The 25667-nt window shown below is 38.5% G+C and overlaps 1 protein-coding gene across 1 annotated transcript in view; it reads right to left on the bottom strand.

Annotated features, from left to right (window-relative positions):
• LOC127566863 (collagen alpha-1(II) chain-like) overlaps positions 1–25667 on the bottom strand; it is an 82435-nt gene that overhangs the window by 36642 nt on the left and 20126 nt on the right. Inside the window, 19 exon segments of the mRNA XM_052009361.1 lie at positions 3581–3629; positions 5349–5402; positions 5939–5992; positions 6888–6929; positions 6931–6942; positions 8462–8515; positions 8700–8798; positions 10361–10414; positions 11724–11822; positions 12973–13026; positions 14557–14664; positions 15158–15211; positions 16711–16809; positions 17561–17605; positions 18107–18205; positions 22307–22360; positions 23273–23317; positions 23846–23899; positions 24128–24172. Coding sequence (XP_051865321.1) covers positions 3581–3629; positions 5349–5402; positions 5939–5992; positions 6888–6929; positions 6931–6942; positions 8462–8515; positions 8700–8798; positions 10361–10414; positions 11724–11822; positions 12973–13026; positions 14557–14664; positions 15158–15211; positions 16711–16809; positions 17561–17605; positions 18107–18205; positions 22307–22360; positions 23273–23317; positions 23846–23899; positions 24128–24172 — 1174 coding nt within the window.

Below are 25667 nucleotides of genomic sequence, written 5' to 3' on the forward strand. Positions count from 1 at the left end.
GGGTGGGTGTGTAGGTGGTCTCTAGCAGTATAGTGGGCTTGTAAAATTATTGAGATGCAAAGCACTATAGGTGTTTCTAACCATATGGGGAAGGTTAATTATACAGGGATATGCAACATTAGAGGGGTCTGCAACAGGAAAGCAGATCTGCAACTGTGTAAGAATATGTAACTCAACAGTGGACTATAACAGTTTAGGGATATGTAATGGTATAGAGATCTGGAACATTACAGAGATCAGTAATGGTATGGGAGGACTGAAGCAGTATGGTGGAGGATCTGTAACAGTAAAGGAATCTGAAATTGTACAGGGATTTGAAAAATTATAAAGTCTACAACAGTAGAGAGTAGATAAATATGTAACACTATACATGTCTAAACAGTACAGGGGTGTTTCACAGTATGGGGACTTCTGTAACTGTATAGGGACATGGGATACTATGAGGGCAGGTATATGACAGGATTATGTAAAACGATATGCTTCGGTAACAATACATAAGATGTCTGTAACATTATAGGGATATGTAACACTGCAGTGGTCTGTAACTGTATAGTAGGTTTGAAACAGTAAAAGTAGTCAGTAGGACTATTGGGATGTAAAGCATTTGTAACAGTGCAAGGAAGAATCCAACTGTACATGGGGGAATCTAACAAAAAAGATCTGTAACAGTAAAAGGATATGTGACAACAGGGGACTGTAACGGTATAGGGATATATAACAGTGCAGGTATCCCTCAATTTCTGAACATTTGATTTGTGACACTATATAACACTTTGCTATATAATACCATTGACTCTTTGGGGTACCTGTCTTTAATCTATGAAGCCACTTTTTGCTACAAACAAATAGCACATACTATCTGTGAATAGGAATACATTGCACCAAATTTCTCATAAAGCATTTTGCCTAGCATTTTCAATTTACGAAATTTTGCTAAATGAAATGTTTCCCAGGTATGCATCTCTTTCGTAAATTGAGGAAAGGCTGTACAGAGATCAGTAGCAATATAGGGGGAGTGTCTGTAACATTATATGGATAAATAATACTATAGGTCTACATAATAGTGTAAGGGTCAGAAACAATAATGGAGTCTGTTACACAGTATGGATGTGTAATATTACAGTGATCTTTGACACTACAGGGCAGAGTAGTATAGGAATACATAACACTACAGGGGCCTGTAACTATGGGTTTGCAACTGGGGAGAAGAGATGGGGCTGTAACAGCAATGGAATAGTTTTCATATATGGCTACATAATATCATTGGGCTCTGTAATGCTATAGTGATGTGTATACCAATGTACAGACATGGGGTACAACAGAGGTCTGTAGCACTTCAGGAATCTGTACTGAATAGGGATGTGTATGTAAAGAGGGCCTGTAACATTATGAGGTTTGCAATGGTACATGGATGTATACCTCTGCAACGATCTGCAACATTATGAAAATCTGTAACAGTTTAGTGAGAGGTGTCAGTCTGTATCATTACAGGTATATGTAAAACCTTAGGGGTCTGCAACAGTGTCTGGAGTCTGAAAGAGTACAGGGGAATATAACAGTACAGGGTGTCACCAGGGTGTGTAACAGTATCAGGGATATAGAATGCCACAGAGATCTGTAACAGTAAAGGATTCTGAGAAAGTATAAGGGATCTGAAAAGTATTGGGATTTATAATACAAGTGAATGCAACAGTATGGGGGTGAGCCATTACAGCACAGTATTACACTGCAGTGGTTTGTATATATAGGGACCTGTAATAGAATGAGATCTGTAACTGTACAGGAGGATCTGCAACAGCATAGGATGAGTCGGGGGGCGCAGTGGGGGAAGAGTCTAGACATCGGGATATATAAAGTTCAGAGGGAATCTGTAACATTTTGGGGTGAGGGGGCTCTATGAGATTACAGGGGTGTTCTGTAACTGAATAAGAATATTAACTGCATGGGAATGGGTCTGTAATAGTATAGGGATGGATAAAACCACAGGGATCTGTAACAGCATCAGGGTCTGAGACAGTAGTGGGGTCTATAACATGATATGGATGTTTAGTACTATGGGGAACTGTTAAAAAGATATGGGTGTTTGTAACAGTGCAGGGGAACATTTTTAAAAAGGGCTATCTAACACCAAAGGGGTCTGTAAGAACACTGGAGGTCACAACAGGGTAACAGTTCAGGGGCTGCAACATTACAGGCATCTAGAACAGTATAGAAGGTGCTAGAGAGAGTCTATAACATTATAGAAACATAATTCTACAGGGGTCTGTAATGCTATAGAAGTTGTAAAATTATAGGCATCTGTAACAGGAAAGGCATATACAACACTGCATGAATGTGTAACACCATAGAGGTCTAAATATCAAAAGGGATGTACAACAATTTAGAGGACTGTAACACTATGGGGATCGGTAACTATAGAGGGTTTGTAACATTGTTGAGAGGTGTAAGTCTATAGGAATCTGTAATACTACAAAGGGTCGGAAATACTGTAAGGATATCCATCAATATAGGGTCATACAATACATTAGAGGGGTTATAATGCTATAGTGATACGGAATACTGTAGGACAGTAACACTACAAGTGCCTGTAACACTACAGGGGCTTTTACTTATGGAGTGGTTTGTAACACTACAAGGAACTGTAACAGGACTGAGATAGGGCAGCACAATGGCACAGCTAGTAGAACCACTGCTTCATAGGGCCAGACCTGGGTTCAATCCTGACTTCAGGTCTGTGTGGAGTTTGCACGTTCTCCCTGTGATTGTGCGGGTTTCCCTGGGTGCTCTGGTTTCCTCCCACATACCAAAGACGTGCAGGTCGGTGGGTTAATTGGTTACTGTAAATTTCCCCTAGTGTGTAGGTGAGTGGTAGAATCTGGGGAGAGTTGATGGGAATGGGGGGAGAATAAAATAATGGGATTAATGTAGGATCAATGTAAATGGTCCTACATTAATTGATAATTAGGCAGACTCGATGGGCCAAAGGCTCTGTTTCCACACCGTATCTCTAACTTCATGATATGTAATTCAGTAGGGCTCTCTAACATTATGAATGTTTATAACACAGTAATGGGGTCTGTAACAGTATGTGGCGGGTGTCTCACAGCAATACTATAGAGGCACATGACAGTATAGGGATTCAGTAGCAATACAAAGGATCTGTAAAAGTAAAGGTGGATTTGCAATGTTTAGGGATATAAAACAATGCATAAGTCATTAGCTGTACCAGTTAAAGGGAGCCTGTAATGTTAAAGGGAGGTGTAACACTACAAGTGTCTGTAACATTGAAAGGATATGTAACACTATATGATTTGTAAAATTGTAACGGCTCTGTAATATTGTAGAGAGACATAGCAGCTTAAGAGTCCATAACACTGTAGGGGTTTGTAATAGTTTAGGCAACTGCAACATTATAGGGTCCGTAACAGACAGTGGGTGTATAACAGGATAGCTCCTTGTGACATTGTAGAGATATATAAACTAATAGAGTTGATAGTAAAGGCTGACACACTAATATGGGTAACTTTTTGCTCTTGATGCATCTACTTTTTACATATCTTTTTAAGAAAGAATGTGATACTTACTCTGGGACCTGTCGGACCTGCGGCACCAGCCTCACCTGGGACACCCTGTACAAGAAAGAGAAAACACAGGTAAGTGATGACAGACAGTAACCATGCACAATTTGGCATTATACAGAGAAGTGTAAAGGTTTAGTCATTTCAGTTACTCCGGAGGTAAAAGGGGTTTGGATCTCCCTGCCTGAAAGAATGGTGGAGGCAGAAACCCTTCCCACATTTAAACACCACTTGGATGTATACTTAAAGAACTGTGAACAGCGGGGCTATGGACCCAGTGCTGGAAAGTGGGGAGCTCTTTTACAACTGGCACAGACACAACAGGCTGCAAGGCCTTCTTCTGCATCATAAATTTTCTATGGTTCTATGATTTCAATTCTAAAGTGGCCTGTATAAAGTGTGGTCAGTATTACTTCTACAGCATTTTATTTGGGTCTTCTTTACAAAGGTGGCACGGTAGCGTAGTGGCTAGCGTGACGCTTTTACAGCGCCAGCGATCGGGGTTCGATTCCCGTTGCTGTCTGTAAGGAGTTTGTATGTTCTCCCGTGTCTGCGTGGGTTTCCTCCGGGTGCTCCGGTTTCCTCCCACATTCCAAAGATGTACGGGTAGGTTAATTTGGGTTTAAAATGGGCAGCGCGGACTCGTTGGGCCGGAAGGGCCTGTTACCACGCTGTAAATAAAATTTTTTTAAAAACTCAGTTACCAGCTGGAAAGTTAGTCTCCATGTGGTAAGGATGAATGCTGTTATCCTCCAGTGAAGCCTAGTCATAATTAATTTCTCTCTCACTTTGGGTCTCCAAAGATTTTATGTTGTTAGAATCTTTTCTGCCTCTATTTTTTTGAGACTAGTCAGCAATTGTCCCCAGAACATTCTTCTCCTTTCTCCTCCTAGTCTGGAAATAAACTATCCCCCGTCCCCTTCCTCCTTCCCGAATCCTGACTCAATTGAAATCAAGATAAATCCACACTATTTAGGGTAACTTACATTTTTCCATAGGTCAATAAACAAGCAACAAAAAAATTGATAGCTCATTTTAGATGTTGGTTTATTTATTCCTTGACTGGTTTCAGTGAAAACAAAGTCAGAAGTGTAAAACCAGCTACTGATTTGCCCACCAGAAATTCAAATTCTTTATTTCTTAAGACCCAAAATAATGGAACTCCCCATCTCCCTCCAGTCTTCCTTCCCCAATACAATCTTATAAAGGTCAAATTTAGTGCCATGTAACAGTGGCAAATGGCACAGCTAGTAGTGCTGCAGCCTCACAGCTCCAGAGACCTGAGTTCGATCCTGACCTCCAGTGCTGTCTGTGTGGAGTTTGCAAGTTCTCCTTTTGACCACATGGGATTCCCCCGGGTGCTCCAGTTTCCTTCCACATCCCAAAGACGTGCGGGTTGGTAGGTTAACTGGCCACTGGAAATTGCCCCTAGTGTATAGGGGGAGTTGATGGTGAGAATAAAAATGGGATTATTGTGAATGGGTGCTTGACGGGCCTGTTTCTGTGCTATATGAATCTATGACTCCAGGTAACCATAATCTACAAAATAGTTATTACATTTCATTAATAACCTACTGTATGAAACACAATGGTGTGTTCTGACAAGCTAAAGTACCCTATATTGCTAGTTGCCGATTGTTACTGATCTACTCTATCCACTAGCTCTGTCCTTCATATTGGCTTAATAAATAAATATTAAGGACAAAAATCTGAATAGATGAATGTTTAACCTTTAAAGGAGGCATTGCCTGAGATTAATTGATTACATACCTGGTCACCTGGCTTGCCACCTTCACCAGGAGGACCTGGGGGACCTGGCAGACCCTGTAATAAGAGTAAAACAGATTGATTAATACAGGAAAATCTAAAACTAAGATGTGATATTACAGTAAACGAAACAAAAGTAGATTTACTATACCTGTTCAAAAAATTTAACAGTTACTGTATAAGAAATTAACATAAGAATGCAAAGTTGAGGAAATCATCTTCCAAACATAAGGCTTTAAGTAAGTGTCAGCATCAATAGATTTAGAATTTAAAAGTAATAAATGCTCAAACAGTGTGCTAATTCTATATCACAAATTTAAAGCAGCAGTAGGTGAATGGCCAATGTAAAAAATATTGTCCCTAATGTGTAGGTAAGTAGTAGAATCTGGTGGGAGGGAGTAAATTGATGGGGATATAGGAAGAATAAAGTGGGATTAGTGTAGGATTAGTATAAATCTGCTTGATGGTCGGCATAGACTCAGTGGGCCGAAGGGCCTGTTTCCGTGCTCTATGACGCTATTGCTCTATAACTGACAGTGAGTATGATTTAAATAAGTGTTTTAGTAATGTTGAATAGATTTTATCATGCATACCTGGAAGCCAGGAGGACCAGGTGGACCTTGTTCACCTCTCTCACCAGCAGGACCCTGTAAAATGAAACAAACAGGAGTGAACAACACCTTGGCTTTTAACACAGCATTGCATCAAAATTCTTGTGCACCCTAAATGATATGCAAGAATGGATCAAAACGACTGTTTTGGTCAAAAATCAGTTTCCAACTGAGACCTGAGGTCATGGTTGCAAGAGCCTGGGTGTTGCACATCTTTACAATCAAATGTGCAGTAGTGGTGATGGAGGAGTGGCTTGAAGCTGTAGGCAAGTAGTTAACCTACTCTGAAGGCCTCAAATGTGGCCACTGCAGGAATAAAACTATGTTGTTCCACGAGTGTCCAAGGACAGGAGCCGCTTGGATATTATGGGCCAAATTCCCCACGATGTTCCAAAGAAGTGGGGGAGAAGAGTCATTTTGTGCACCCCTGTGTGGAAAATGGGGGTCACAACAGGAAGTGCCTGGTCAAGTTTTCTGAGTGATGCAAAATTATCTGGAAAAAAATTGTTATCATGCTTCACACATGGAAAAAAACAATTTCCAATTGCATAATACTTTCAGGAAAGTATTAGTGGCCACGTTGAAGTGTGCTGATGAAAACAGCACTTGCAAATGATAAAATGTTTTAGAGTCAGTCCTCATTTCATTTAAGTGAAAGTTACTGAATATAATGATTTTTGTAGCAGAATTTTTATGAGTCATAGTAAGATATGATAAGATGTGTCAATGGTGCTTGATGGTTGGTGCAGACTCAGTGGCCAATGGGCCTGTTCCCATGCTGTATGAAACCACGACTCTCTGTGGCAGTCCATGGAGCCCTGCATCAATATGGAGGATCATGACTGGTGATGTAAAGACATAATGAATTTTCAAATGAAACAATCTAATAATCTGATTCAGACAATAAGTTATCCAAGGTATTTGAACTCACTGATGGACCAGGAGGACCTTGAGCGCCTGTTTCTCCATCTTTTGCCAGGCAGACCCTATGAAGAATAAAAGAGTAACATTCAGTATGCAGTGATGGGATTAAAAGTATTCTTTTAAACCTGTGAATGCTGCACCTTAAAACACTCTGTATGATTGTCACTTAGACTCACTATCTATTGATATTTTAATTAAGGGATTTTACTATACTGTACTCTGTTCTCTATAATGAAAATATGCTATTTATTTTATAATAATGCTTTTCTATTCACTGTATACTTTATTATGATTTTGCTGTGCTATATTTTGGAAACTATGTTCTATATGTCATTATACTATAACATATTATTCATATATTGTATATTGTGATGTTCCCTACTGCCAATATAGTTCCCCACATTACCATATTATATAATACTGTGTGTGATATTTGCATATGAATACATAGTACTCCCACTTAACTATTACACAATGTGATGTACTTGCAAGGAATACAGACTACATTGTATATAAAGTGGGAGAATTGTACTGTACAAATCTTATATTTATATTTTATATAATTTGGTGTTCTTTTGATCTGAATAGTGTGGAGTATTTGGAACATAACATGGCATATGTTTTAAATAAATAAATATATGTACAGCATTATCTCTGAAGTTTGTAGCACTTCAAGTATATATATTGCACAAATACTATAATACAAAATACAGAGTACTCATAACAGGTATGACATTTTATATATTATATTTGTTGGGACCAATGGATCAATTACTATTAGTGGTTTATGTTATGATGGTAATGAAGATTAAACCTTGCAGACTGTACAGAGTGAGTTGACTAAACCCACACTCCCACAACAAAGAATGCTCAGATAACTGGGGATAAAAGTGTGGCAGTGCAAGTGTCAGTTTTCTAATCCATGCTTTGTTTAAACTCAGCCCTGATGGTAATGTCGAATCACTGATTTTATACTTAATATTCGACACTTGCTTGTATCTTGCTTTACAATACTGTGTAAAAACAGCATTAATCCATGGCATTTTATTATTCTACTTTGCACTGCTGCAAGTCACACTATAATCTTGATGGTCAATCCATTAGTTTGTATTTCAGTGTTCTATTGCAACCCATTAAGATCTCCTAATGTAATAGCAACTTTATTTTGATATCAGTGGCAATTAACTACTTTTAGTGTATTTCCATAAAGTTAAGTAAAATTAGGCCACTTGCTTCAGGTTATTAACCTCTGCAAAGACAGACTACATAATTAAATGTGTTGGGAAACTCAATATGCCACTCGTCACAACAAGATATTTAGAATTCATCCTGCATTAGGCAATCCTTTCCAATGAACAGTGTGTCTTGCTGTTTCCAATTCTGTATGCTCTATTCACAATATTTCTATGAGATGCCAAAGAATATTATATTATGACCATTACATCATACATAGATGCTGTAAGTTAGTCAAGATGTATGTTAATGGTGGCCATGGTATGATTCAATTAAACATGGTCAATCAAGATTAATAACCTTAAGCCATTGAATTACAATTATTCTGAAAAATATTGGGTTACTTACCCTCAACCCAGGAGCACCAAGGAGACCCTTCTCACCAGGCTTGCCAGGCTCACCCTAGTGAAAAGAAAGAAACAAAATGACTTTACATTTAATCTGTGCAGAATGTTGGGTCAATCAAATTGTTTTATCTTTACAAGAAATTTATTGAAAGTATTAGTGAGTATAACACAGGACGCACAGAAAGCAGAGTACATCAAGACAGAAGCAGAAATGAGACCCAATTAAGTGTTTTTCTTACGTTTGCACCCTTTGGTCCAGGGAAACCCATGACACCAGGTTGACCCCTAGCACCCTGTGGACCAGGTGGACCAGGACGGCCATCTTCACCAGAAGCACCCTTCAGACAAAAGAGGAAAAGGTTAATCTGCTATGTAATTGTCATACAGCAGTTCATGTTGATTATATTTATTTTGCATTAACCTGAACACTAATAAACTGTTAAAAAAAAAGGAACCAACACAATGAAAGTTAAATCAGTCTTAGGTTTTGTTTCATTTAGACATTTTCCTTGATGGTTGCACACTATTACTATCTTCCTCGAGTCTGACCCATTTACTTAAGGGAACAGGATAGTCTGAATGGCTTGGCTATCATACTCTCCCCTGACTAGGAAATGGTGATCCGAATGTTTTTGCATGCCTACCCTTCTCCACCTTAGCATCCATATCTTTCATTACTTAGCATAATGGAGGAATCTGAAATGTTTGGCAACCATACCCTTGCATACCTTTGATAGATGGTCTGAACACTTTGAGAAACATACTTCCTTCCTAGGAGAATGAAATGGGGTGAATGCTTTGCAACGTAGGCCCTCTTTTGTAGATTTGAATGGGATACGGAAACTTTTGGCACACATACTCTTCTCCACCTAAGATATGGTGTGAAGGCTCTGAGGCCCACAGATTCCATGACCAAGGGGAACATAGTGATCTGATATTTTTCTCCTCACATATTTTCACCTTGGAAGGTTGTAGGACATATTGAAAGGTTAATTAGCAAGGTATGTGGGATTGTGGGCTTCTTAAATGGAGGTATTGAATACTAAAGCTGGGAAGTTGTGCTGATCTTTGGTAAAACTCTCCTCAGGCCACAATCAATGGGTTTCATCCAGTTCTGATCACAACACTTCAAGAAGGTCCTTGAGAGGAGATAGACCAGAATGGCTCCAGTGATGAGGGGTTTTATCTACAAGGTTAGATTGGATGAGTGAGGTTTTTTGTCCTTGGAGCAAAGGAGGTTGAGGGGAGACAAGATAATGACATATTAAAATAAGGAAGACAAATAAGTTGTTCACATCTTATGGTACAAGGACTGGGGGGGGTGGGGGGGGTGCGTGGAATAGATTTAAGGCTTTGGGTTGTCAAGGAGGATGGAAGGAAGAACAACTTTTCTCTTACACAGTAAGTGCTACTGACCTGGAACTTGCTACCTACAGATGTGGTGGAAGTGGAAATGATCAGCGATTGCAAAAAGAAACTGAACAGGCACTCGAGGGAAATAAACTTGCAGGGCTATTGGAATATAAAGGTGAAATGTGACTGACTAGATTGCTTCACAGCCAGCATAGACTCAGTGGGCCAAATGGCCTGCTCCTGTGCAGTGATGACTCTATGACTATATCCTCTGTTGTTTTTTGTTCTTCAGCTGAAACAATAGCATAGTCCATGCTGAGATTGCACCCACATCCCAGTCAAGGTTACCTATTTTCATAGAATCATAGAGTTTACAGCATGGAAACAGGCCCTTCAGCCCAACTTGTCTATGCTGACCAAGATGCCTTCCTGAGCTAGTCCCATTTGCCTGTATTTGGTTTAAATCTTTCTAAACCTTTTGTTTGACATTAAATAGGCAAATCCTAGAAAGTGACAATAAATTTAAAAAACCTTCAACTGAACTTACAGTAGCTCCAACTTTGCCTTGAGGACCAGCATCTCCAGGGCGACCAGTAAGACCCTAAACAAAACATAACCCAAATAAAAAGTCAAAGATCAGTGAAACAGAACATCCATATTCTTAATTCATTAGTAAGAGATTTTTTTGTCAGTTACTAACAGTTGGTCCCATTAAGTAACCTCTAAAGTCACTTTTGCCAAGTTACTCTTTTGGGAGAAACAGAAGAGCTGACATTACGGTTTAAAAGATTTATTGATTATGTCTTTTAAAGTTAGTACACTTATCAACTGTTAAAATTACAAATTATTATGCGCTTCCTTATTGGTAATTTCCATTGTGTTTGGCAATATTGAAAGACATATATGCCCCGCATTGTATGTAGCAGTTCTTAATATAAAGGCTGAATGAACTAAACCAAATAGCACCAAATCGTTGGTGATAAACTATGTCCTGTCTTTACTGTTTGTAAAAGCATCTCTCTACTGCAAGCTTTTTTTTAGGGCAATGAATCTGTGCTATTACTGTGCCATGTGGTCTGCAAGAGTACAGAGATGATACAGTGTATTCAGAATATAGTCAGTGTGGTCAGGAGACCAATTGTTGGTCACTCCCCTCCCTCTTCACCAGTCTAGATCCCCACCACCCCTCCCCAACTTTTAAATGAGCAGAATTTAGGTTACTTGGGAGATTCACTAATGACCAGTTTAGCTCTTAGTTGTTATCAGAGATGGAATTCAGTACCTTCCTTTGCTGACAATGACCAAAAAAAATGCTTTGGACCATGGTGTGAAAGCTGCTATAGCGACACAAATTCTTTCTTTATATAGAATAGTGTTGTGTTTTCTTTTAAAGTAGGCATGGCACATGGGCAGCAAATATTGGCTGGTATTGTAAACATTCACCAGAACTACAGGATAATAGGAGAAAAAAAGATTTAATTGCTCTATGTATATGAAGGGGGTTATCTTACTCAGGGCTCAAGATGCTCCACAGACTGAGCATAAATGATCTATCAATTATTTACCAAGCTGAGGAACACCAAGTACTGAGCAGTGGATTCAAGGACCTGATCTCAGCACCAGACTCCACTCCTAAAATGTACCTTGGTCCCAGCGGTGAGAGACATTTAGTGCTCCACTCAATTTCTGAAATAGTTATTTCATGGTTGTGTAATTTCATACTTTTAATGGTGAAGGAGTATGTTTGAAAAAGAATCTTTGAAGAAATTAACAAGCGTAAGAAATAAAATATTGTCCTGTGTATCTAATGTGGCAAATATTCCCTCAAAATATTCTCTACCAAAGGGTTATTATGAATACTTTGTGTACATTTCAATATTAGAGGTTAGTTTTGTAAAATTCCTGCTTACTCTTGCACCCGGAAGACCAGGTTCACCAGGGCGGCCAGGATCTCCATTAGCACCTTTAGGCCCAGCAACACCAGGAGCACCGCGCTCACCCGGGGCACCCTGTAATGGGAAACAAAATAAAAGTTAGTTTGTTTTCAAAAACAAAATAAAGCATCATCAGGTCTATTTGGAATGCAGTAACTCTTAATCCTCTGTAGTGCCCTAGTTAGTCAAAAGCCACTGCTTCCATATTTGGGGAGATTCTTCTTTCCTCTCCATACTCAAAACTTTATTCCTTTGTTCAATATTATTATTGTTGCTCTGAACAAAAGCCTTTTGAGTCCTCATGCAGTGTCTTGACCCAAAATGTTGACTATCCCTCTTCCTCTACGGGTACTGCTTGACCTGCTGAGTTCCTCCGGAAGTTTATTTGCTCCAGATTCCAGTGTCTCTTGTGTCTTCAAAAGTCATTGCTTCTCTCTCTTGTCCTCCTCAGCTCCAAATGCATTGTCCTACAAATTGTCCTCATATCCTACTCTACAATATTACTGCACTTCAAAAGTACTTCATTGGTTGTAAAGTGCTTTGGGACATCCTGAGGTCATGAAAATTGCTGTATAGTGCAAGTTTTTCTTTACTTTCTTATCCCTACCAAGTCGAAATCAAGTTGAATTGGAATGTGGCTTCAAACTACTTGCTCTCTACTTCTTTTCTTTCTTCAATATCCTGCTGGGATTTAAAATTCCAATTTTGCATCACTGAACTATTACTTCTCTATAAACCTTGATGCCTTTCCAATCTTTCAGCCATGATGGTGCCCTCCCCTTTGGCACAGGCCTTCTAACCATTTTTCTGTTTTAAAAAAAAGACTAATATTTAACACCAGTTAGCAACTATCACTTGGAATTTACACATGAGTTTTCCAGTGAAGAGCACTGCTCCTGTAACAATTCCACTCATCTCTTGACAAAGGCGAGATTCAGGGTTTGAGAGTTTGGAGTTAATTATATAATATTCTCACTACCTTATTGTAATATGTTGTGTTACAGGGATTAAAAATCAGTTCCAGTTAGAGATGGGGCTTAGTGAGCAGATGTTGATTTTGGTTGCCCAAGAACCTTTCACTTCAAAGAACCTACTTTGGGTCATGATGTATCGAATTTTATGTGCATTTTAATTAAGTAATTGAATAATTATTTGCACTCTTTTAATTTTATAGGCAATGTAGCTAACCTTAAACAATGTGGCTATTATGGAATATGGTACCTACCTTTGGACCGGCAAGACCATCCTGACCTGGGAAACCACGGTTACCAGGAGCACCCTAGCAATGGAAACAAAAGAATTAATGAGAATACTAAGGCCTCATCACAGTGCTAGTAAAATTAGTCTTTGCATTAATCTCACTGATCAGTGATCTTGTTGAAATATATAACATCCTGACAGTGTAAGTGCCTTAAGGATGTTTCCCCTAGCAGCAGTGTCAGGATTAGGGATCCATTTAAGACAAAGGTGAGAAGAAATCTTTTTCTCCTTGAGCTTTGTGAGTCTTTGCAATTCTCTGCCTGGAGAATGGTGGACGTTGAGTCATTGGGCTGGATCATTCTGGACCTGCCCACCCTCACTTTTTCTAGATGTTGAGGGACAAATGAGCTGACTTTCCATACCTGTGACACACCCCATGAAGCAAAGTGGGCTCTGGGGATGAAAAGGCCTCGAGCAGTACGTCCATCCCCAGAACCTCCTTGTGACCTTTAACAGGTCACTGCTGCCAAAGGCTTTAGAACAAGATTTAAATGTCTCTGATAAAATAAATTTAACTGATTAAATACAATTTTTGAAAACATACAGAGAGCATCAAAATACTAAAATATAATTAAAACAGTAAAATGAAATAAAGTAAAGTAATTCAAACATTTACCTTTTTGTACAGGATCAACACTATTCAAATGAATAGGGTTGCTGTTTCTATGCCTATCCTCCGTGGGATTAAGCAGAGGACTGGATACAAAGTGCATCCTGATCCTCTACTCAGCTCAAAGTTAAGTACAGCTGCAGAACAGGTCAGATAAACTAAAATCTGAGTTTCAGGACTTTCACATTCAACATGCTCAAGCATAAGTCTGAGACACAATGGAGATCAAATTGCTAATAGTCAGCAGTGCTGCAGGTAAGCACAACTTGATCCATTAGGCATATTCAAGGCTGATATTTTTGGACCATAAAGTGAGGGGCAATATGTTATGTTCCTGCAACTATTTCTCAAGCATTTCTGTTTCAATAATACACTCCACACAATGATATTGGCATCATGCAAGTCTCACTGTGGGAGAAAAATATCTCAGTTCTCAATCTAGGCATCAATTATATTCCATTTCCATCTCTTTCATTTTAGATGTTTATTTAAAACCTGATACCAGTAAAATAGATGACGCTGAAATTGCACTTGTGGTGTTACCTCCAAGAGTATAAACCATACACCTTGACTTCTCATTTATGTGATTATAAAAGGAATTCTGAACATGTAAAGTAAATGAATCAACATCTGAAAAAGACATTAGTTTACATTGTAGGGAGACCCTTCTATATCTCTTCCTTCCATTCATATCCCCTATGCACCCTTAAATATGGTGCCAAATCTGTACAGTTTACAGGATCAAAGTAAGGTACAAATTTAATAAAATGGGGTCTGCTTATTACAAACAGAGAAAATTACACAGTATTGTAAGAGTGTTGCTTCTTTCATCTTTGATTATAGTGGGTAGAGTACAGAACCAATGGTTGAGGAATCTATTGTGCTGCATTCTGTCGGTGTGAACTACTAACAAGCAGCTTAGAGATTTGGGAAACTCACTCTCTCGCCAGGGGGACCATTTGGACCAGCAGCACCAGGTTCACCACGAGGACCTCTCTTGCCTTCTTCGCCAGCAGGTCCGGGAGCACCTTGAGGACCAACAGGACCCTACAGGAAACATCAGGAAAGGAATATTAGATGCAATGACAGAGTGAGCATGTTCTATTTATTCCATAATGCTAATTCTAATTTTAATTGTACTACAATTGCATAAAAGGGCAGACCTAATATATAATTTGAAACTTTTAATGAGATATTACTGTATGCTTCCTATCAACAGCTGCTGATTTGTTAAGGAACTGGACAAGACCAGGAGGTATTTATTCTCCATACCAACTAACCTTCTCAACATATCATCCCCTTATTAAGAATATATTTGCTTATCTCTTCAACCTACTTCAATGCCTGTACTAATTCCATAATTTGATTACTCTCTGCACGAAGTTCCATTTTGTGCTCCAAAGTTCCATCTGACTTCCCTCTAAGTTATTCATTTTTGTGTCCTCTGATATTTTGGTTAGTACTTACTATTTGAACTAATAGGGGGTACCTATACTTTTGAAAGCTGAACTATAAAACAGAAATCATTTTAAATACTTACGATCTCTCCTTTCGGGCCTGCTTCTCCCTTGAATCCTGGAGCTCCGGGTTCACCCTATCAGGCAAGACAATAGCAGGGTTAAAAGTTAGGGACTGGGAGCACTCACGAAGCAGCACTATGTCAGTATGGTATAGATTACTGATATTCACAAACTGTGGCCTTTGATAGACTTGCTAATCACATTGAAGACCTGGCCAACTAAAGGATGAGTAATTTTTCAATTCAGTGCAATGCCAGCTGAGAGATTTTCACATTATTTACTTCACTTGGAAAAGCCCAGGAATAATATTCCTATTCAACTCTTCCAAACAGGTTAAACCTGAGGGCAGCATTTTAAGGTTCACAGAATTTGGATGCTGATTATAGGTCTGGCCCTGGTGGAACAATAATTTAAGGGGGTGAAACAAAAGTATTATATAACTATATTGCACACCAGTACAATGTATTGATTTACACGTGTTTATGTATGATCTTGTGGCATTAATATGCTCAAAGGACCTAGTGATAGCACTCTTTCTCACTCTGCAACAAAAGCAGGCAAGAGAATGCGAGATTATTCCAGCCTCTATACAGTGAGCAAAATGGCCCTTTAAAATAGAAATGTTTACTAATTCTACATTCTCCTCCAGCAGAGAAGTGTTTGGTCTCTATTTGAAAACTGACCAGTGTGACGTGATTGAGGCCAGGTGCTTCACAGCGTAAAGTACTACAAAAGCAAATCTCTGTTTTTTTCTCCATGGGGCATCATCCTGTTAGTGACCCTTGTTAAAGGGTTGCCAATGTGAAATTTAGTAAAGCATTGTGCAGTGAATGGAAATCGAACAAAAATCTGCAAATGCTGGAAATCTGAAATATAAACAGAAGATGCTGGAAACACAGTTATTGGGCAGCATCTATGGAAAGAGAAACAGAGGTCACATTTCTGGTTGAAGATCCCTCATCAGAACTATCATTGTCAAACTTCACGATACAATGATAGGATATTTGGTCCAATTTTGATGTGGTATAATTTGAAACAGTTTAGCATTATGAAGTTCAGTGCAGTATTACAAGGGGTAATTTCATGAAAGTTTAGCATGCTGAAGTCTGGTGTATTATCATTTGATATAGAAGATTTGATATAGAAGATTTGATAAAGTTTGGAGTAGTTTTGTAATGATGCAGTTTGATATATTTTGTATGGTGACATTTATCATTATTTGGTAAGTAATTTCAACACAGGTTGGCAGAGTGAAATTTGGTGTAGTTTAAAAAAATCTAATTTAGTATAGCTGACATATTTAAGTCATTTCATGTAAGTTAATTTGTAGTGGTGACATTTGGTATGATGTAGTGTAGTATATTGTCATTAATATTATACTTCTTGGTTGAACTTAATGCTATCTGTTCATAGTGACCAGAGGAGCACTTTAAACTCCACTGAAAGTAATGAAAGTCCAGAAGATTCCAGTTGGGAAAATGCTCAAACTCCAAGTTAAATCATTTTGAAACTACAAATTTTATTTCATGACGATTCAGAAAGAAATCTAAAAAAGTTGAATACGTTTACTTACTTGTTGACCTTTAGGACCAAGAGGGCCTGTAGCACCTTGTGGGCCTGGAGGCCCACGTGGACCAGGGAAACCAGGAGCACCAGCAATACCAGGAGCACCCTTTGAGAAGAAAACAAGAGAAGCTAGCATCAAGTGGTTGATGGGGCACTAGTAAGAAGATACAAGGCCTTGATAGCACCAACTTTTAACAAATAGGTAGTAAGTGTCGGCTTTATATACATGATTGTGCTCATTTACTTTAAGATGATGAGCAAACAGATGTATGATGGAAGATTTTGGCTTTAATAAGGATGTGAAAACTCAAAGCATTGTTGAGGTCAGAGTAGAAAATGATGTGATGGTTAGGTCATGATGAAATTAAAATGATATGTGCCAATTTTCACAAGATTTGTGCAAATTACACTCTTCCAAATCAATTGATTGGTCTCACAGTTATTACTTAATCAGGGAAAAATTTGCCCTCATCAAGCAAATGCCAAAATGGCCAGCTCTTGGAAATGCTCTTTTAATGTACTTTACATGGGCATACATTGCTTGCTCTCCCATGTTTACTCCCGACATCATTCTATGCAACTGCATTATCCTCATGTTGCTCCCAAAACTTGGAGCACTGGAAATTAATGATCAAAAGACCAATATTTGGTTTGCAGAACACTTTTATTATGAATTAAATTTTTTTTTGCATTGTTATGTGCATCACAAGCCTAGAGTTCTCCAAAGATTTTAAAATCAGTTTAGGTTAAATGATTACTAGATAAGAGAATTCAAATCTACTTTGATATTTTGGAATTTAGATTTATTTTATGTTTAAAAGTAAGTAAAAGTGAGAAAATATTGGAGCTATACTTACAGCTGAACCTTTTGCTCCAGGAATACCATCAGTACCAGGATTACCCTGTAAAGGCAGACAGAGGAGATGTAAGTCATTGTAACTCAGCAACATTAAACAGCAAGAGAAAAAATGAGGGCATATTTCCAAAACAACATTTTATAATGGATACAGGAGGTTACCGTACTTTTTGAAGACCAGACTGTTGCATATTAATGATTAGGATTACGTAATTTGTTAAATTTAGTGTACAACATTTAGGATAAGAACTCTACAGATATATTTGGAAGCACAGATTTGCTCAGGAAGTTAAATTACTAGAATTGAACTTAATCTCTCTGAGTTAGAGTGGAGAAAAATCTAGTGAATCTCTGTGAGGACAGAACCAACCTAAATTTAATATTTTGCCATGGCCAAGTAACCTGAAGGCATTCAATAAAGGAAGGCAGGCTGTTTGTTACTTAGTCTACAATTGACAACTTTCTACAAAGATTTGTGAGTCATACATTCCTGCATTTGGGGAAAAATTACAAAATATAAGCCTGGGTAATCGATTCGATAACTTACAGGAGCTCCAGCGGGACCTGGGGATCCGGGGCTCCCTGACTCTCCTCTTGAGCCCTGGGCACCCTCAGGGCCTCGAGCACCAGTTGGACCAGCTTCTCCCTGTATGGAATAAAAAGAAAACAGGCATTAGGACAATGTGCAGAAACCTTAAGACTAGTATGGCATTCTATAATATAATCCAAAAATATGACAAATTCAATCATTGTTAAAGTAATGCTGAATTTTGCTTCTCCATGTGAAATCTACTATTGGAAAGAATGAATGTTTATCTCTATGGTACTTATGAATAAAGATTTAGATAATGGGGAAGTTGCAAATTTCTGTACCTAGTTATGGAGAACACCACCTGTTAAGAACATAATGGTCCATATTTAGAGCGATAGAAATATTATATATCAAATCACAATAATTTACCACACAATTACCAATGAATATTCGACTTCCTTGATCTTGGTTAGTGATAAGAAGCCACTCCCATGATGTTTATAAATTATTGGACATTGATAAGACTAATAAGTTATGCCTTAGACGATGTTTAGTGGCATAGGGAAAAGCCATATCTAATGATAGGGACAAAAGTCATATCTGCATGACCAGTTGCTTGGCTACAAGTCATGGTGCAGGCAAATCATGGGTAAAGATAATAAACTATTTTATTTATTCATTCATAGAAATGGGACATTGCTGGCAGAGCTGGCATTTAAAATTGTCCATCGCTAATTGCCTCTGAAACTGAGAAGGCAATTAAGAGTCAACCAGATTGATAAAGCCAGATTGGGTAAGGGTGGCAGACTTCCTCCTCTGAAGGGCACAAGTGAACCAGACTGATTTTTCCAACAATCTGGTAGTTTTTAAGGTTAGTTATTTGCTTTTTCTATTAAATTCCATATTTTAAATAATTGCTTGAATTTAAATTCTTGGTGAGCTTTGAACTGATGTTCTAGAATCAATGTTCTAGAATTCAAGCTGTTTTTCCAGTGGTGTTGGTGTGGGATATGTGCAAAAGATGTTGATATAGCTGTATCCCATGGTTTTGGATACTGGGTACTGCCAGTGATTTGTGTATCATTATGTCCAGTTGTGCTTGCATGCAATGTGCCCAATATTCTGGGTAAGGCCATTCCCAGTGGTATTGGTGTACAGTACATCGAGTGATTTGGATGAGGCGGTGCCAATAGATTGGGGTCTGGAATACCTCCAGTGTCTGAGCATGGCTATACATTGTTGCATTAATATGAAGTGTGCCAAGTGTTTTGGTGTAGCTGTTCCCAGTGGCATTGGTATGGACCATGTAGTCAATCATATTAAAATAGAAAACATTCATCAATTTGGGTATGGCTGTGCTCAATCGTGTTACTATGAAGCATATTCAGTAATTTGGGGAAAGGTTCTGATGAAAATTATTAATCCTGAAAAACTGGTAAACCCTCAACTCAGGCATTTTAAGAAAATACCAACAAATTTGCATTTTCAGAAAATTTAAGGACTTTTTAACTAAGGCAGGCAATGGCTTCATAGGGTTTACTAAATAAATACAGAGAGGGAGAACATATTATTGGGAAAATATTAAGAACAATTTTAAGGAAAAGGAAAAGACTATTGAGCATTACAGGGGTGTATTTTTTTCATAAATCATTTCCACCCGAATGCCTTCCAACCCCATCTCATGGTTCTTCTCTCTTTAAAAGGGTTGAGTTGATTTATTTTCATAACCTTGAATTCTTTGATTGGGTCACTTCAAAATCTTCTCTTTCCCAAAGAAAATTATCCAAGCTTGTCTAACCTTTGCTCATAATTTGTCCTTGATACCCAAAATCATTTTTGTTGATGGTGGTCAGTACCTGTTTGCAGCCTGTTAAGGGCAATATTGTTTATGTCATCAGAACTGCACACTGTGCAATTATAGAGGTCTGACTGGTAACTTTACAAAGCAGAGATGCATCTGTCAAGCTTCAATTGGAGAAAAACTTGGACACCCACATGAAGTGTGAACAAAGCAGTAGTTCAAAGAACAATCAGCTGTATGTTCAGGAACATTGAATCAAATACAGTGGGAGGCTGGTTAATATTTATTTATGTGGATCAAATCTAACATTAGAGCAATAGGAATGCTGAATTTAGGACACTAACACTGGGATGATGGGTGAACACAACTTTGAACAAGTTGGGATTCAGGCAGTAGAATTTTGGTTAACCTAAAGTTTATAAAGGGTAGAACAAGGAAGTGTGGCCATCAGTGCATGAGAAGAGTTTGGTCATGAGCTCACAAGGTTTAGGTGTGTATCAGCAGAAGGTGAGCTGAGGTGGGGCAGACCAGATGGCACTTCAGTGGTAGAAATAAGCATTTTTAGTGATGGTGCTGATACAAAGTCCAAAGATCATCTTGAGGTCAAACTTGACAGCAAGGTTGTGTCTAATTCAGTTTCAGACAGATAACAAGGAGATATGAAGTCAATGGGTATGGAACAGTTTGTGATGGGAACAAAGACATTTCGTAGCAGCAACACAACCTACATCTAGTGGTTTTGTAGATACTAAATGCAAATAGTACTGCCACACCCAACTTCTTAGCAATGTACATTTGTGTGTTTTGAATTCCAGGAGTGTGATAACTGAGTGCAAGGTCATTACGTTAAGACTGGCTATCTCATTTTGTCAGCAAAATTGAAACAACATAATGGAACCATTTTTTGCAATTAAATTTGTATTGAAACAATGGGACAAAGGTTTAAAAGCATATACAATAAGATTTGCTCTCTTTCTTACTTCACTCTTCTTTATTCCTCTGTTTCTGTCTTTTGTCTTGCTTTTAATAACATTCCTCACCACATACCTCTTTTTCATCTCAGTGGTTTCTCACAGTGTGCATTTTAATGCAGTTTTTTTAAAACTTTCCCATGTGTCAGGATGGGTGGAGGAAGTTGGTGGAAATGGAATGGCACAGGATTATATCCCCTTTGACTATTTAAATCTACTGTGCTATCTCTGACTTTTATCATTTGCTTCCATTCTCCATCTCAACCTGCCCAGGTGTCCATAAAACTGGTTGAGCTTTCTGATATCTATTGAAAGCAGAAGTCCCTCTGAAGAATACATTAAGATAAGGAACTTTAAACCCAAATCAATGAATTTTTTCATCTTCCACAGATAAAAAGAAAAATTAGATTCCAAGACAAATTTTTTAGTAGGCTTTTAATTGCTAATTTAATTAGTTTGGTACAACATCGTGGGCCAAAGGGCCTGTTCCTGTGCTGTACTCTTCTGTGTTCTAAATCAACTCACTTGCCCATTAACAATGTATGCTGACCCGTGTCTCAAATGTCAAAAGCATTTTGTTTTGCTGGAGCTTTATTTTGAGCTTAACCCAAATTCCTTGCACACAACACCAATAACTTTATTTAACTAAATAATTTTGTGAGGAACATGTCTAAAAAGCATTTTAAATGGCTGCTACTTTAGTTTGATATATTTTAAGACATGGTGTTATCTAAAGACAAGACAAAAAAAGGCAAGGCAGGGATTTTGTTCAGGTTAAACAAAATGTGACATTTCTGCATGTACATGACTTTGATCACTGACCCAGGTTAAAAGATAATGGGTAAGTTATCTGATGGAAAATACCATCTTGTTTCAGGCTTGAGTGTTTGATCAGCCTTTTAGAGTAACAGCATCTTGAAAGTCTTTCAAACAACATGGGGGTTTAAACCTTGAACCAGGTCCCATCAAGTACTCCAAATGCCTATCCTGCAGGTGGATGTAAATAAATCTCACTTGTCAATGCAAATCTCCTACTCCGTGCCTTACCGTCCCTTGAGTGTCATGAACTGGTGAAAGAATGTTGCCTGTGGCCTCAAATTCTCTGTGTTCAGCTTTCAGTGACTTCCCAGCTCAAAGGCTTGCTTTATTTAATCAGCTTGTGGCTCTTGGAACCTGGAATTCCTGCCCTCTGGTTATCCTGCCAAGTTGCGCGCTCTCTCTCTCTCTCTCTCCCCCCCCCCCCCCCACCCACCCCCCCCCCCCTTCATTCTTACTTTGTTCTGAACTGTAAAACAGAGGGCGGGTGCGGGGAAAGAAGGGGCCTCTACGTCTTTTTGTATTCAGACCAGCTTTCACAGAGGAATGTCATTAGTGCTGCTGTCTATTCAGGGTGTCAGCAGTAATAAATAGGTTGACTGATTATCTCCTGCAGCCTCCACTCACCTTAGAACCTGGAGCACCTGGGAAACCGGGAGCACCAGCAGGACCTACTGGACCCTGAAAGGAAAAGACATGGGAAATAATTACAAAACAGAACGGAGCAGAAGACAAAAAATATGTCTGAAAAAAATTAGCCAATGCTAAGAAACAACACAAGAAGGTTTACTTTTATCTTTAACAATCCAAAGGTAACTGAATGCCAGAGGATTTGAAGGCTCCAATTTATAGAAACTGGAGGTGGGGGCAGGGTGGGGGAGGGGGGAAGCTAATCTAAAATTCTTTCATTTTAACCTATTAATTTCTGAAGTGATCTGCTTTATTGTCTGAGCTGAGTAAAGCTTCTAGTACATACTGTATTGTCATGAGTGGAACTTAACAATTAAACAAATAATTTGATACTAACAATACAAAGTTCCACCTTTATGATACAAAGATGGCAAAATTGTCTAGATAATAATTTTAGGAAACAGTACAAAATTGTATTTGTACTTAGTTATAGAACATGTAGGAGATATAGAACATGTATCTACTGGCGTTCAGGAGAATAAAAGGGGGCTTGATTGAAGCATGTATGATTCTGAAGGGTGTTGACAGGGTAGATAACAAAGAGGATGTTTCCTCTTATGGGAGAATCTAGAACTAGGGGTCATTGTTTACAAATAAATGACCACCTAGTTAAGCCAGAAATTAGGCAACTTTTTCTCTCAGAAGGTCCTGAGTCTTTGGAACTCTCTTCCTCAAAGGGTGGTGGAAGCAGAGTCTTTGAATCTTTTTAAGGAGAGGTACATAGATTTTTGTTAAGTAAGTGGATGAAAGGTTACCATGGTTATAAAAGAGTGCAGAGCTGACATTAGAGTCACTTCAGTTCATGATCTTATTAAATGGTGGAGCAGGCTTGAGGGGCCGAATAGCTTACTCTTGCTTCTAATTCTTATGTTCATATGTCTGTATTTAACCCGAGATACTTACAGGAGGACCAGCTGGACCAGGCAGACCATCATTGCCACGGGCTCCCTGTGAAACAAAAAGGCAGGGTTAACATTACAGATTGGTGTTGATGCAAGAGCACATCGGTGAATTGCTTTAAAGTCCAAAGTAGCTGTAAAATTTACAAGGTTTGATTGTGTAAGTATGAAATAATTGCAGCAATCATTTCTATCAGCTGTGAAAGAATAAAGATATTCCTTTGTTCACTATGTTAAATGGCAACTACCAAACTTTACACAATTTAACCCATCATGCTAGTGCTGGCTTTCTGAAACAGCTCTCCTTTTATTCCCATTCAACTGGCCATTCCTCAGTCAGCCTCTTTCCCTTGTCCTGTTCTATGTACGAACTTTGCCCCTATTTCTGCTGCCCTGTTCTTTCCCCTTCTTGGGTCTACTGTGGTTTCAAAACAGGGTAATATGTTTAGACAAATTTAAACCTATAATTCTGTATGAATATGAAATTTGTGGCATGTATTGATTGATGTATACTGTGTGCATATTGTGTGAACTAGATATTATGGTGTAGCATTTATATTAATATAGTTGTACTTACAGCTGAACCAGGTGGCCCAGGACGACCTCTCTCACCAGGTAGACCACGTGGACCCTGTCAAGAAAAGAAAGCATCCTTTGTGAGCTCCACAGCTAAAATTTCCTGCTGGTCAAATAAGTGATGCTGTTTTAATGTTGATGCAATTTATGAAATATTTCCACAATATAAATTAGTGTTTAGAGTTATCACAATAAATCATGCAAGAAGTTTAAAAACTAATTGTCTTGTGGTTTTATGTATAAAAAAAACATTCCTGGGGTTAAAAGGAAAACAGATACTTACCATGGGACCAGGAGCTCCATTCTCCCCTGCAGCACCAGCTTCACCCTGTATGGAGAAAGGTTATTACTTTCAGAAAGGTCAGCGGGAACAGTGAAGCTAAAAACAGAAAATTAAGCATCATTCAGAAATGTTTATCCCACTACTACAGGAGTGGATGCCTGACATTAAGCACACAATTAGCACTACTTAATTTATGATTTCTACTATCATCCCAATATGATCTTCATGATAGATAAACTACCACCAAGTCAACCTCACATCTGTACCCCACTTGAATCAACTCCTAAAAATAAAACTAGTCATGATCCATCTTCTCCTTACTTGCCCTGAAACATCATCCATTTTGCCACTCAAGACACACCAACTTCACTCACTATGTGGCTCCAACAATCCTGGAAAGCTCATCTCAAGTGTTTTATAATTTATGTCAGATATTAAAGCATTATTAGCTTCAGGGATGGAGATTCCTCAACCTAGTGTAGTTAATTAATCAGAAAAGTGATATCTTCCAGTTTGCACATTCCAATGTTTGCTGATATCAACATCTTTGGTTTGGTACTATAGATTAAACAGGTGACATTTATGAAAGGGCTGAGCTTCATTTTATGTACTACCATCAGTTCATGATTCTGAAACACTTAGGATTATTGTAATTAAATTGGTGTATAGTTTTCCCTTCTTTATGTGCACAAAAACCATTTTATGAATGTTTTAATGTGATTGGGCCTACTTCTGCTAGAAGTTACACCCATTGGGAAACTGGGCTGGGCACTTTAGGGTACAACTTACCTTAGTGCTACTAATGTTTGCATAGCATCATCTGTGCATGTGATGATATTATCAACGTGCACAACACTCATCTCTGCCTTACAAGCAGAAATTGGAGCAATAATATGTAACATACAACCTTCATTTTTTTACCAGTAAATTTTTATCCAGTAAAAGAAGCAGCAAACCCCACAGCAAGTCAGCAAGGAGACATCAATTAAGGAGTCCCATCTAGGACCTTGATATATTGCTGTGTGCATCTACCTGTTGAGTTTTTAATGCTCTGTTTATTTCACTTATCACTGTTGGGTCTCACAATACTTATTGCAGCTATGCACAGCAGATGTACGTGCTGCAATCTTTTCAAAGTGATGAACCTGGGACACGGTGGTTTGGGGCACAGGGCTTGATCTATGCCGACTATTGGGGGTGGGAGGAGTGTAGTGAAGCTCATGGTGAGGGGTGGGGGAAGGGAAAGCTACATGCATTGAAGACATATGTACCCAACCCCATCTTGATTTCTGTGGAGACTGCCACTGACTTGCTTCTCATGATTCCAAGTGCAAATACACAGCATCTATGAAATTCTCAGGCAGTCATTATTGGGAACTGTACAGGTTGTGTTTTATTGCAGCAATCAGGGTGAAAACCAGCTCAATGACTTTTAAAGGTAAATGTTCCCAATTTCCCCATTTTTTGGAGTCCTCTGGGTGTTCAGGCTAAAGGCAGGACCACTCAGCACACTAATTCAATTTCTAGGCCAAATTCCTTT

This window comes from Pristis pectinata, chromosome X (assembly GCF_009764475.1).
Source record: "Pristis pectinata isolate sPriPec2 chromosome X, sPriPec2.1.pri, whole genome shotgun sequence".
Lineage (NCBI taxonomy): Eukaryota > Metazoa > Chordata > Chondrichthyes > Rhinopristiformes > Pristidae > Pristis > Pristis pectinata.